At 49.2% G+C, this 12352-nt stretch overlaps 1 protein-coding gene across 7 annotated transcripts in view; it reads right to left on the reverse strand.

Moving 5' to 3' along the window:
* FBN3 (fibrillin 3) overlaps window positions 1-12352 on the reverse strand; it is a 312181-nt gene that overhangs the window by 116578 nt on the left and 183251 nt on the right. Inside the window, exon 1 of one of the 7 annotated variants that reach the window (XM_073323926.1) lies at window positions 2174-2254. The exons of the other annotated variants lie outside the window; for them this stretch is intronic. Coding sequence (XP_073180027.1) covers window positions 2174-2246 — 73 coding nt within the window. The 5' untranslated portion in view covers window positions 2247-2254. Of the gene's footprint in view, window positions 1-2173; window positions 2255-12352 lie in introns of those variants that run through there. 7 annotated transcript variants of the gene reach the window in all.

Consider the following 12352-nt stretch of genomic DNA (forward strand, 5'->3'; position numbering starts at 1 on the left):
CCCCCCAGAAGCAGGGATCAGGCAGCCAAAGGCCCCACCAGGGTCCCAGTCTAGTCCCTACATCACAGATATTCTGAGAAGCTTCCCAGGGAGGCCGGCCAATCACTGTGCCTGGTGCCTCTGCTGGGAGCCCCGTCTGCCTGCTCTACCAGAGCTCTCTGAGGAGCTCTTTCCACTGCCAGCCCACCGTGCCCCGGCTGCCTGCAGCAGCCTGCACGGGCTCTCCAAGGCCTTACCTCCCCACACCACCCCAAGGTCCAACCTCCCATTCTGGCATCTCTGGAATCCCAGATTTGCCCCTACCTGTCGTACCACATCACCGCCTGCTCCGTCCATGCATCAACAGACCCGCCAGCTGGTGCACATGAACCATCTGATCCTGGGGCAGGTGTGGGGCAAACCCGGACCCTGGTGTAAGCTGAAGCAGCCTCAGGGCATCTCTAACTTATGCCAGCTCAAGTAGTTCCACGGGGACAGTTTTGCTGGCTGGGGGACTGGCAGAGCATGTTGCATTCCAGCTCTGCCCTCACATGTCCCCGCAGTGGGGAGAAGGCAGGAGAGACTCACACTGGGGGGATCCTCAAGTGCCCCTCTAGGGCAGCCATGAGCTGCTCTGTCAGTGGTCTCACTGGGGCTGAGGACCTGGCCATATGTGCCTGCGGAGACAAGCCTCATCCTGACGATTATGAACAATACAAGTCAGATGAATGCTATCACACAGGAGCACGTGCAGCTCAGACTGTGGTACAGCTACTCCTGGCCCTGCTGAATCCTGGGGGGCATGTTGCAATTGCTGGACCTACAAAGTTACCCTCAGCTCAACTGCAACCTGTGTGAGCTCAGACTTGGTAAACAGAACCCGGGAGAACAAAGTTACCGAGGCCACGTCTGACCGTACACAAATTCTCTGGTGGACATAAAGGGGGTAAAAGATGCCACCTGCTCACCCTCCTTCGTGAGGGTCTTAAAAAGAGACTTGGAAAAGAAAAATATTCTCCCCGCTCATCCCGCGACCAACCCACACTGCAGCTCATCTCGGCTCCTCTCCACCGCCAGTGGGCAGGAGCAGGCCAGGTGAAGGACTTTCCTCCTGAGAGCGGGCTGGCCGGCCTGCCCTTGTTTAAGGAACCTGGTTTGTTACTTGTGAGTTTAGAAAATCATCACATCACCCTGATGTCCAGTCCTCAGCCCACTGGCGGGGAAACCTAATTTCCCACACCACAGAGGCAGGTAAGAGCCTGCCCTGTTTTCCCTGCCCTTGTGTTGTCTTCTGCCCTCCCTCGTCTCCTATCCTTTCCCTCATTCTCTCCACTTTTCATCGGCTCCTGAAATCAGCCATATGCATTTGTCCACCCCTGCCTTGTCTAAGGAGAATGAACCCAACCAGATGACACTCCTGCCCAGAGCGTGCTCCAGGGTCCAAACAGCAGGTGCCATGCTTGGCCTTCTAGCCAAAGCCAGAGCACCTATTTGTGACGAGCCAGCCAGCCAGTGTTGCAAAGCTGTATTTCCCCCACCTTTTCCATCGTCTCTCTTCTCCACCTGGCCTCCATCTGTCTGTTAGAAACAGGAGAAGTGAATACCCTTCACACATCAGGATCGGAAGTAAAGTTAACCCTTCCCTAGGCTTTTCATCAAAGAAAGGTTGTTCTGAAAATAAGAGTGATATTTTGCCTAAAAAAGGAGAGAGATTTGAAAGGCTTTGATTGTTTGTTTGTTTTGCACAATCTCTCAGTTTCGGTATCAATGCTTGTTTTAATTTCTTTTTCTTTCTTGTGTCTGATCAATAAACTTTCAGTTCTAGAATAAAAGATTTTGGGTTTGCCAAGTAACTGAGCAAACTATGGTCTCTGTAGATCCGCCCCCCCCCTTCCCCCCCAAACCTGTCACTCTGTAATGTGGGACAGTGAAGGAGTTTATAAACACCTTTAACGCCTTAGGCCTTTGAAATCAATATTATACAACAGGCATCTCTGAGCAGCTGTCTAGGCGGGAATCACCAGAGCAGCCAAACATCTATGGAAGAGTCCATCAGGCTTGTGACCAGGTCTTTCCCCAGCGTAGATGTACAGTGTTAGCTTTGCCCGTCTTACTCGGTACCTACTGCCAGCAACTTTCCATACAAGCATTACACAAATCAGGTGCAGGAGATGGAACCAAAATGCAAGTTCACCTGCTATCCCACAGCTTCTCTCTGCTCTGCCCTGGTTCAGAGCTGCCCCAGCACTCTCCGAACAGTCAGACATGCTCCTCGAAGCTCGTGTCAGTGGCCATGTGCCCTGCCCTGCATGCTGACTCACAGTGCCAACTCACACTGAGCAAGGCAGCCTCACCAGCTTCCAGCTCATAATACATCAGAGCACACAAGACACTCCTATCATACGGCAAAAATTCGTCCCTCAGATACACCTAGGCAACTTGCCTTGCAGGGTTGGCACCTTTGGGCACTCCTTGCAGGCCCGGCCAGGCACAGTCATAAGATTTTCACTCACTTTTCTGATTTGACAGGAAAGAGGTGCTGGCAGCAGATACCAGCCATGGCAAGCCAGATGTTCAGCTCCCACAAGTCTCTGTCTCGTGTCCCAGCAATAACGTCAGCTGGGGGTGGGCTCCAACTTGCTGTTCTGCTTGGACTGTCCCCGATCTCTGTGGATGGAGCTGATCAATCCAAAAGCTTCTTCGTGGTTCAGTGTGGATGCAGTTGGATGCTGCATTCTTCTGTACTTCCATGTGAACCTGTGTGCCACGGAGCTCTGCTCCACTGAGCGACTGCTGGGGTGCTCCCTACAGGAACGTGTATTTCAGTAGAGGAAGACGTGTGGCGGTCGATATGCGAAACTCATGAAGTCCTTGGGGATGAAAATGTGCACAGCAGATCTCGCTGTCCCTCCCCTGCTGGGTACCTGGGCACTCCTGTAGCTGGAGACATCGCTGGCAATTAGCGGAGGATGTGTCCACGCTGCAGCTGCCAGGTGTGGCCGCATCTCATGCGTGCCCAAGCTAACTCTGGTGGAGCCGCTGTCAGGCAGTGATGCTTTGTCAGCACAGGTTTCAGTGTGCCCTACTTGCCCTAGGACCTGCCCTGCGTGATAGTGATGACATCACAACACTACTGCAAATGGCGGTGACGTCATACTGGGCTGGTTCCTGCCCCATCATAATCCACAGGGGTTTTGCCATTGGCTGTAGAGACGCTGTGTGGTGAAGTGCTGCCAGAGGCTCACAAGACCCAGAAACACTTTCCAGTTCTATGAGCCTTGCAAAAGCCGTGACAGTCGGGCCTGGGCCTGGGGTGCGGGGCTGGGTGGCTGGTAGCCCAGGGCTTGGGATGGGGGTCAATGCTGCACCTGCCCAGATTGGCCTGGGTTGAGAAAGTGTCCTCTAAGGAACAGTTCAACTCTTCAGCTAATTCAGCTCCGTTCCCTGGTTTATGAAGCAAACTAATGAGGGGGAATCCCGTCGGATCGGGTTTTAGGAGTTTTACAGCTACCTGTGCCAGCAAGTTGACATTCCCCTGAAATTTAATTGGAATTAATTGCACTGGGGCGTTTGATCTTTGTTTCTATGTAAATTTCATCTCTAATCCCAGCTCTGAGACTTGCAGAGAACAGTGACCCCTTTTTAAAGTCAAAGGGATTAAGCCAACTGGGCCTTTTATCAGACACTTTCTTTTAACCATTTCATTGCACTGGCCCCAGAATGAATCACTTCTTGTGGATGGGGCATTTCCTCTGGCACAGGAGACCGCAGATTGAGATAAAGGGAGAGCAGTTTTCAGACTAAGGGCTTGGGGAAAGCCTACAGGTGCAGAGGAGCACGCGGTTCGGACAGAGACATCCCTTGGGGAGGATCTATTAATAGAGATTCTCTATGTCCTAGTAAGGAGGAGAGGATGGAAGACGATAAAATATGGGTAGGATCTGATGAGAAATAGACAAATAAAAAAAAGTCCCATTCAATTACATCATGTAATGGCAGACAGCTAAAAAGTGACAATCATTTAAAGTGTTTATATACAAATGCTAGAAGTCTAAATAATAAGATGGGTGAACTAGAGTGCCTCCTATTAAATGAGGATATTGATATAATAGGCATCACAGAAACTTGGTGGAATGAGGATAATCAATGGGGCACAGTAATACCAGGGGACAAAATATATTGGAAGGACAGAACAGACCGTGCTGGTGGGGGAGCGGCACTATATGTGAAAGAAAGCATCAAATCAAATGAAGTAAAAATCTTAAATGAACTAAACTGTACCACAGAATCTCTCTGGAGAAAAATTCCCTGCTTGAATAATAAGAATATAGCAATAGGGATATACTATCAACCACCTGACCGGGATGGTGATAGTGACTGTGAAATGCTCAGGGAAGCTATAAAAATAACAAAATAATAATGGGGGATTTCAACTATCCTCATATTGACTGTTTACATGTCACCGCAGGACGGGATGCAGAGATAAAGTTTCTTGACACCTTAAATGACTGCTTCTTGGAGCAGCTAGTCCTGGAACTCACAAGAGGAGAGGCAATTCTTGATTTAGTCCTAAGTGGAGCACAGGATCTGGTCCAAGAGGTGAATCTAGCTGGACCGTTTGGTAATAGTGACCATAATATAATTAAATTTAACATCCCTGTGGCAGGGAAAACACCACAGCAACCCAGCATGATAGCATTTAATTTCAGAAAGGAGAACTACACAAAAATGAGGAAGTTAGTTAAACAGAAATTAAAAGGTACTGCACCAAATGTGAAATCCCTGCAAGCTGCATGGAAAGTTTTTAAAGACACAATAACAGAGACTCAACTCAAATGTATACTCCAAATTAAAAAACATAGTAAGAGAGCAAAAAAAGTGCCACCATGGCTAACCAACAAAGTAAAAGAACCAGTGAGTGGCAAAAAGGCATCCTTTAAAAAGTGGAAGTTAAATCCTAGTGAGGAAAATAGAAAGGAGCAAGCAAAGTGTAAAAATATATTTAGGAAGGCCAAAAAAGAATTTGAAGAACAGCTAGCCAAAGACTCAAAAAATAATAGCAAAAAAAATTTTTTTTAAAGTACATCAGAAGGGGCCACTGGACAATCAAGATACTAAAGGAGCACTCAAGGACGATAAGGCCATTGTGAACAAACTAAATTAATTCTTTGCATTGGTCTTTCTGGCTGAGGATATGAGGGTGATTCCCAAACCTGAGCCATTCTTTTTAGGTGACAAATCTGAGGAACTGTCCCAGATTGAGGTATCATAGAGGAGTTTTGGGGACAAACTGATAAACTAAAAAGTAATAAGTCACCAGGACCAGACCATATTCACCCAAGAGTTCTGAAGAAACTCAAATGTGAAATTGCAGAAATGCTAACTGTGGTTTGTAACATTTAAATCAGCTTCTGCACCAAATGACTGGAGGATAGCTAATGTGACACCAATTTTTAAAAAGGGCTCCAGAGGTGATCCCGGCAACTACAGGCCAGTAAGCCTGACGTCAGTACTGGGCAAATTGGTTGAAACTATAGTAAAGGACAGAATTATTAGGCACATAGCTTAACATAATTTGTCGAGGAAGAGTCAACTTGGTTTTTGTAATGGCAAATCATGTCTCACCAATTCACTAGAATTCTCTGAGGGGGTTAATGATCATGTGGACGAGGGGGATCCAGTGCATATAGTGTACTTAGATTTTCAGAAAGCCTTTGACAAAGTCCCTCACCAAAGGCTCTTAAGCAAAGTAAGCTGTCATGGGATAAGAGGGAAGGTCCTCTCATGGATCAGCAACTGGTTAAAAGAAAGGAAACAAAGGGTAGAAATAAATGGTCAGTTTTCAGAATGGAGAGAGGTAAATAGTGGTGTCCCTCAGGTGTCTGTACTGGACCCTGTCCTATTTAACATGTTCATAAATGATCTGGAAAAAGGGGTAAACAGTGAGGTGGCAAAATTTGCAGATGATATAAAACTACTCAAGATAGTTAAGTCCGAGGCAGACTGCAAAGTGCTACAAAGGGATCTCACAAAATGGGGTCACTGGGCAACAAAATGGCAGATGAAATTCAATGCTGATAAATGCAAGGTAATGCATACTGGAAAACATAATCTCAACTAGACATATAAAATGATGGGGTCTAAATTAGCTGTTACCACTCAAGAAAGATCTTGGAGTCATTGTGGATAGTTCTCTGAAAACATCCACTCGATGTGCAGCGGTAGTTAAAAAGCAAATAGAATGTTGGGAATTGTTAAGAAAGGGATAGATAATAAGAGAAAATATTATATTGCCTCTGTATAAATCCATGGTACGCCCACATCTTGAATACTGTGTGCAGATGTGGTCGCCCCACCTCAAAAAAGAAATATTGAAATTGGAAAAGGTTCAGAAAAGAGCAACAAAAATGATTAGGGGTATGGAGCAGCTTCTGTATGAAGAGAAATTAATAAGATTGGGACTTTTCAGTTTATAAAAGAGACAACTAAGGGGGGATATGACAGAGGTCTAAAATATCGTGACTGGTGTGGAGAAAGTAAATAAGGAAGTGTTATTTACTCCTTCTCATAACACAAGAATCAGGGGTCATCAAATGAAATTAATAGGCTACATGTTTAAAACAAACAAACAAAAGGAAATATTTTTTCACACAACGCACAGTCAGCCTTTGGAACTCTTTGCCAGAGGATGTTGTGAAGGCCAGGATCATAACAGGGTTAAAAAAAGAACTAGATACGTTCATGGAGGATAGGTCCAGCAATGGCTATTACCCAGGACTGGCAGAGACGGTGTCTCTAGCCTCTGTTTGCCAGAAGCTGGGAATGGGAGACAGGGACGGATCACTTGAGAGCATGGAAAATCAGCAGGCAACATAGGGGACTGGGAGCCAGGAATTGCTGGTGACACTGACTCACCTCCACAGGGCTTGCACTGGTTCTGTGGATGAAGGGAAAGCAGTGGATGTATTGTTTCTTGACTTTAGCAAAGCTTTTGACACGGTCTCCCACAGTATTCTTGTCAGCAAGTTAAAGAAATGTGGGCTGGATGAATGCACTATAAGGTGGGTAGAAAGTTGGCTAGATTGTCGGGCTCAACGGGTAGTGATCAATGGCTCCATGTCTAGTTGGCAGCCGGTGTCAAGCGGAGTGCCCCAGGGGTCGGTCCTGGGGCTGGTTTTGTTCAATATCTTCATAAATGATCTGGAGGATGGTGTGGATTGCACTCTCAGCAAATTTGCGGATGATATTAAACTGGGAGGAGCGGTAGATACGCTGGAGGGCAGGGATAGGATACAGAAGGACCTAGACAAATTGGAGGATTGGGCCAAAAGAAATCTGATGAGGTTCAATAAGGATAAGTGCAGGGTCCTGCACTTGGGACGGAAGAACGCAATGCACAGCTACAGACTAGGGACTGAATGGCTAGGCAGCAGTTCTGCGGAAAAGGACCTAGGGGTGACAGTGGACGAGAAGCTGGATATGAGTCAGCAGTGTGCCCTTGTTGCCAAGAAGGCCAATGGCATTTTGGGATGTATAAGTAGGGGCATAGCGAGCAGATCGAGGGACGTGATCGTCCCCCTCTATTCGACATTGGTGAGGCCTCATCTGGAGTACTGTGTCCAGTTTTAGGCCCCACACTACAAGAAGGATGTGGATAAATTGGAGAGAGTCCAGCGAAGGGCAACAAAAATGATTAGGGGTCTGGAACACATGACTTATGAGGAGAGGCTGAGGGAGCTGGGATTGTTTAGTGGAAGAGAAGAATGAGGGGGGATTTGATAGCTGCTTTCAACTACCTGAAAGGGGGTTCCAAAGAGGGTGGATCTAGACTGTTCTCAGTGGAAGCAGATGACAGAACGAGGAGTAAGGTCTCAAGTTGCAGTGGGGGAGGTTTAGGTTGGATATTAGGGAAAACTTTCTCACTAGGAGGGTGGTGAAACACTGGAATGCATTACCTAGGGAGGTGGTGGAATCTCCTTCCTTAGAAGTTTTTAAGGTCAGGCTTGACAAAGCCCTGGTGGGATGATTTAATTGGGGATTGGTCCTGCTTTTGAGCAGGGGGTTGGACTAGATGACCTCCTGAGGTCCCTTCCAACCCTGATATTCTATGATTCTATGGTTCTATGGTGTAATACCATGTGCATGCAGACAGGTGCTGAGGCTCTGGTCAGGGCAGGTAATGATTGGTGTGTCTTTACCTACCTGGCTGGATTGAGTGGTAAATGTTCACCCAGCATTTGGGAGGTAAGGATCATTATTAAACAGCTGTCTCTCGTTCTGCCTGTGGGCAAGGCTCCTCTGTTTTGACCCAGACTAGGCCAGGCTCAGGGGAGTGCTGGGAAAGGCTGCAAGTCTCACCATTCCTCACACTCCAGCCCCGGAAAAAGTTAACTACGGGAAGGGCCCTGGGGTGGCCCAGCGCTCTCTTTTACAACTTACCTAGATCTGGAGGGATGGTGCCTCTGAATGACTGCTGCACCCAAACGCATTGCCAGGAGATCATGCTGTGTTTGGGGAGGACACTCCCCCCTCCTGGCCCCCACCCCACTCGTCTGTGGGATTCTCCCCGTCGGCACAGCTGCCCTGCACCATGACAGCTGGTCAGTAGGCTGCAGCTGGCGTTCATCCCTGCAGGCCAGGCGAGGTTGTATGGCAGTGACAGCTGTGCTGGGGCACAGAGCACCATGCGTCCGTGCAGTGCCGGGAGCGACACAGCCCCGGGAAGCGTGGAGGCACTCGGTGCAGTAAACTCAGATGCCTTCGCTCAGCTCCGGAAGCGGCTGTGGCACGTAAAACTATCTCTGAGAAACTAATGTAATCCCTACTTGGCCTGTCTTACTCACAGACACACGGCTGATCCCTGGCCTCTTGGCAGGACCACCCGCAGTTCAGGAGCCACAAGACCACGGCCTGTGTGGTGTTATTCCGCCTGAGTTACACAGCCATTAATTTGACAGGTTTGCATGGTAATCTCAGTACAGCAAGTAATATTGAAGGCAAAAAAAAGTCCCAAAATAGCACATAGGCTCAGACAAAGCAGGATGAGAGAGACAGAGTTGAACCTGTTTCCTTAACTTTAGCAGCACCCCAGTTTGGGGAGGGGTGATGGAACGGTTGTGGTTGTTTGGAAAATACTAGCAGGAAGGCTCCCAGGGAATTTGAGATTTCTTGCGTGCAAGGTGGGAATGGAAGTGCATTGACACCTACAGCATATTGCTCAGAGTCATGGAATCTGGCAAGGGACTGCACGTGTCTGGGGTTTGCTTTTCTTTATTGCACTGCTGCTCAAACCACAGAACTGCTCAGATGTCAACATTTCCTGCGCAGGTGGCAAAACAAAGCCAAGAGCCTGTCCTGGGGAGCAGCACAGCTGGGCGGGAAACAGTTTTCCCAGCCCATGAAACATCAAGATTTCAAACATTTTCCCATTCTGCACTGGGACAAAGCTGAGACCTTGCACAGCTTTTCGCAAGAGAGCGAGAGACACCGCGGAATAGCTAGGGCACTCACCAGGAAGGAGGAGCCCTCCAGGTTCACGCCCCTGCTCCAAATCTGTCAGACAGAGACTTAAAGCTCATCTCCTAAATGCCTGATAGGTGCACCAAGCACCACTCTCTTGGCTCTGCTAAGGTAGTGTAAGCAGAGTCAGGATGAGCTCCACCCTGACATCTGGTGGTGAGGTGTGGCAAGTTGTGGAAAAGAACTTCTGGGGCTGACCTCATTTGCATAGGCACACCCACCCCGCCTAGAATGAGGCCATAGCTGCCCAAATGGTCACTTTGGCTGTTCCTTATGGTGCACCAGCATTAAGACTCCCACAACTATGAGCTGGAATCACTGAGCACTGTGTCAAGTAGTGGGGAGCCAGAAGATCTAGAGTGCAGTGGTGTTGTTTGTGGATAGGCTGGCGGAGCGGAGCCCTCTGGGGCAGTCAGCTTCAGATCATGTAAGGTGCCCATTACCTTTTCCTCCCCCGCCCCACCCTGGCACATTTTTAGCCAGACTGGGGAGTAACACTCTGCAGATGAACTTTTGAACTCTGGGGCTGGACTTTTTGGACTTTGGGTGATTTGTGGATTGCTGGACTCAAGAGATGTTTGAGTTCTAGGACTCAAGAACCCGAGGGAAAGGACGTGGCCCAGTTTGCTGGGGTGGGTCTTTGCTCATGGTTTGGTTAATGAACACTAGTTGTGGTGTTTCCCCAATTTAATGCTGATGTCGTTTACCTCATGTTATTAAAGATTCTCTGCTACACCGAGACAAGAGGGGAAGTATTTCCTCTTTGAGGCGTCCAGGGGGTGTGTAAGATTTTCCCAGGTCACTGAGTGGGGGCTTGAGCCGGTTTTGCATTTGCTTTGATGAAAGGGAACCCCTGTGCACTGAACCCGGCCCTTGCTGCTATCAACTCGGCTGCCAGAAGAGTTACAGTAGCTCCCTCAGGGTGGTTCTGATCAGAAAGTCCATCCTGGACTGACGAAGCTTCCCAGTTGAAACGGGTTCAAACCTGCGCAAAGTTTTGGTTTCACCAAAGTGGCGTTTTCTGATGAAAGCCTGTTTAGTTGAAAAGTTCTCACCCACCTCCAGCTAGGATGGTGCTGACAGGGGAGCAAGCGGCAATGTTCTGTCACCCCTTTCTGGACATCTCTTTGCTTTCAGATACTTTCACTCCAAACAGAGCCCCTCCCCTGGTTCTCACCCCTGCTCCTTTAGCTGGATGGCTAACGGCTGAATGAGACAAACACTCCAAATTGCCTGTGAAACAACAGTCCAAAAAGTGTGAAATTGGTGTTAGCGAGCGACTCAGACCCTTTCTGCGGGGAGTGACTGTGAATGCCCCCATCAGGAGAGCTGTCACATTGACAGACCAGACCTTGACTCCTGCCTGTCCACAGGCTGACTCTGTGTGACAGGGTTCAGTGAATGCACGCTGAGGAGCCCGTATTGTTCCTATGAAGATTTCATTGCATGGACGCAGAGCAGAGAGTTGTACCACATCAGCATTACCGAATGGGAAAAGCCCCAGCAATACATTGTGTCAAAAACAGAGGACCAGGTGCAGCAGCAGTAATTTTCCACTTTACACATTTTTCATCCCTTTTGTTTTTTTAGTGCTTGAATGGCTCCCTGGTTTGCAGCAGGACTTGGAAATTGGGAAGGGAGAGTGCTGTGGGCTCAGGGTGCTGTCTTATGCGGACACCATGACAATCTGTTCAGATTCAGCCAAGTTCGAAGGAGCTGAAAATCACCATTCCCAGCCCACACTAGGCTCACCAGAGCTTGCTGATGACTGCTGCCAAGAGGGCTCAGGATTCCATCCGCACTGAGCATGCCCCCAGCTCCCGAGAGCCACATGCAGAACTGAGCCACCCGAGGACGGACAAACAGAAACAATCCTCCTTCTCTCCGTCTTTCCATCCCTCACAGCACGATTTGGCTTGAGGGACGGAGTGCTGTGCTGGGAGACAGGAGAACATGGGTTCTACGTTCAGCTGTCCTACCAATGAGGGTTAGTAATTATGTGTCCTTCACAGCACTCATTAGTGAGGAAGGCCTCACAGCCCAGTATGAGATTGCACCCAATGGGAACAGAGTCTAGACCTGTAATCTGGCAGATCTATGTGTCAACTGCTTAAAGAGAGCTTCTCTCAGACTCTGCCATGGCCAGTGACTCCCACGATGCAGCAACTTCCTGAACCACGCAGGGAGGCGGCAGTGCATCGTGGTATGTGTCGTCTGACCAGGGAGCCTGGCCCTAGTGAAGGGGGGCACCTGTATTACAGCTCCCCTTGGGGTCATTATAGAGCAGACAGAAAATAAATCCTGCCTGACCTGGCCAGGACAGATCCAGCCCCCTTCCCCTCCGCTTCCCCCCAAGGCCCCACCCCCCCGGGCAGGCCAGTGTGGAGCCGTGCGGACCATCCACCTGCCCGTGATGCGGAGGGGCTGAGAGCAGCCCCCTGCCTGTGTCCCTGCCCTTGGGGCTCCCCACCCAGCCCAGGGCAGATGGAGGTGGAGGGTCTGTGACTCCGTGCTGGCTCCCCACAGCTGCCCGTGTGGCTCTCCCCGATCTGGCTCTGGCTGGGGGTGGGAAGGGGACTCCCTGGCCCTGGTCCGGCTTCCAGGTTGGCCAGGGGTGGGGCCTTGTGGGGAAAAGAGGGGTGGGGGCAGGGCCTCGGGCTGGGGGAGGATGTCCCATTTTGGGAAGGCTCTGGCACCCTTGACTGAAAGTTACCCTGCAATGGAACTTCAGTCAATAATTCTGTTGATGATGCCCAAGAAGAAACAGAGTCCAGCTCACTCTCTCTTAGCTCAAGTTGTCAGTGCTAACAGTAAAAAAGCAGGAAAAGCTAACAAACTACAGGTCTGACTCCGA

Source organism: Lepidochelys kempii, chromosome 25, assembly GCF_965140285.1.
Source record: "Lepidochelys kempii isolate rLepKem1 chromosome 25, rLepKem1.hap1, whole genome shotgun sequence".
Taxonomy (NCBI): domain Eukaryota; kingdom Metazoa; phylum Chordata; order Testudines; family Cheloniidae; genus Lepidochelys; species Lepidochelys kempii.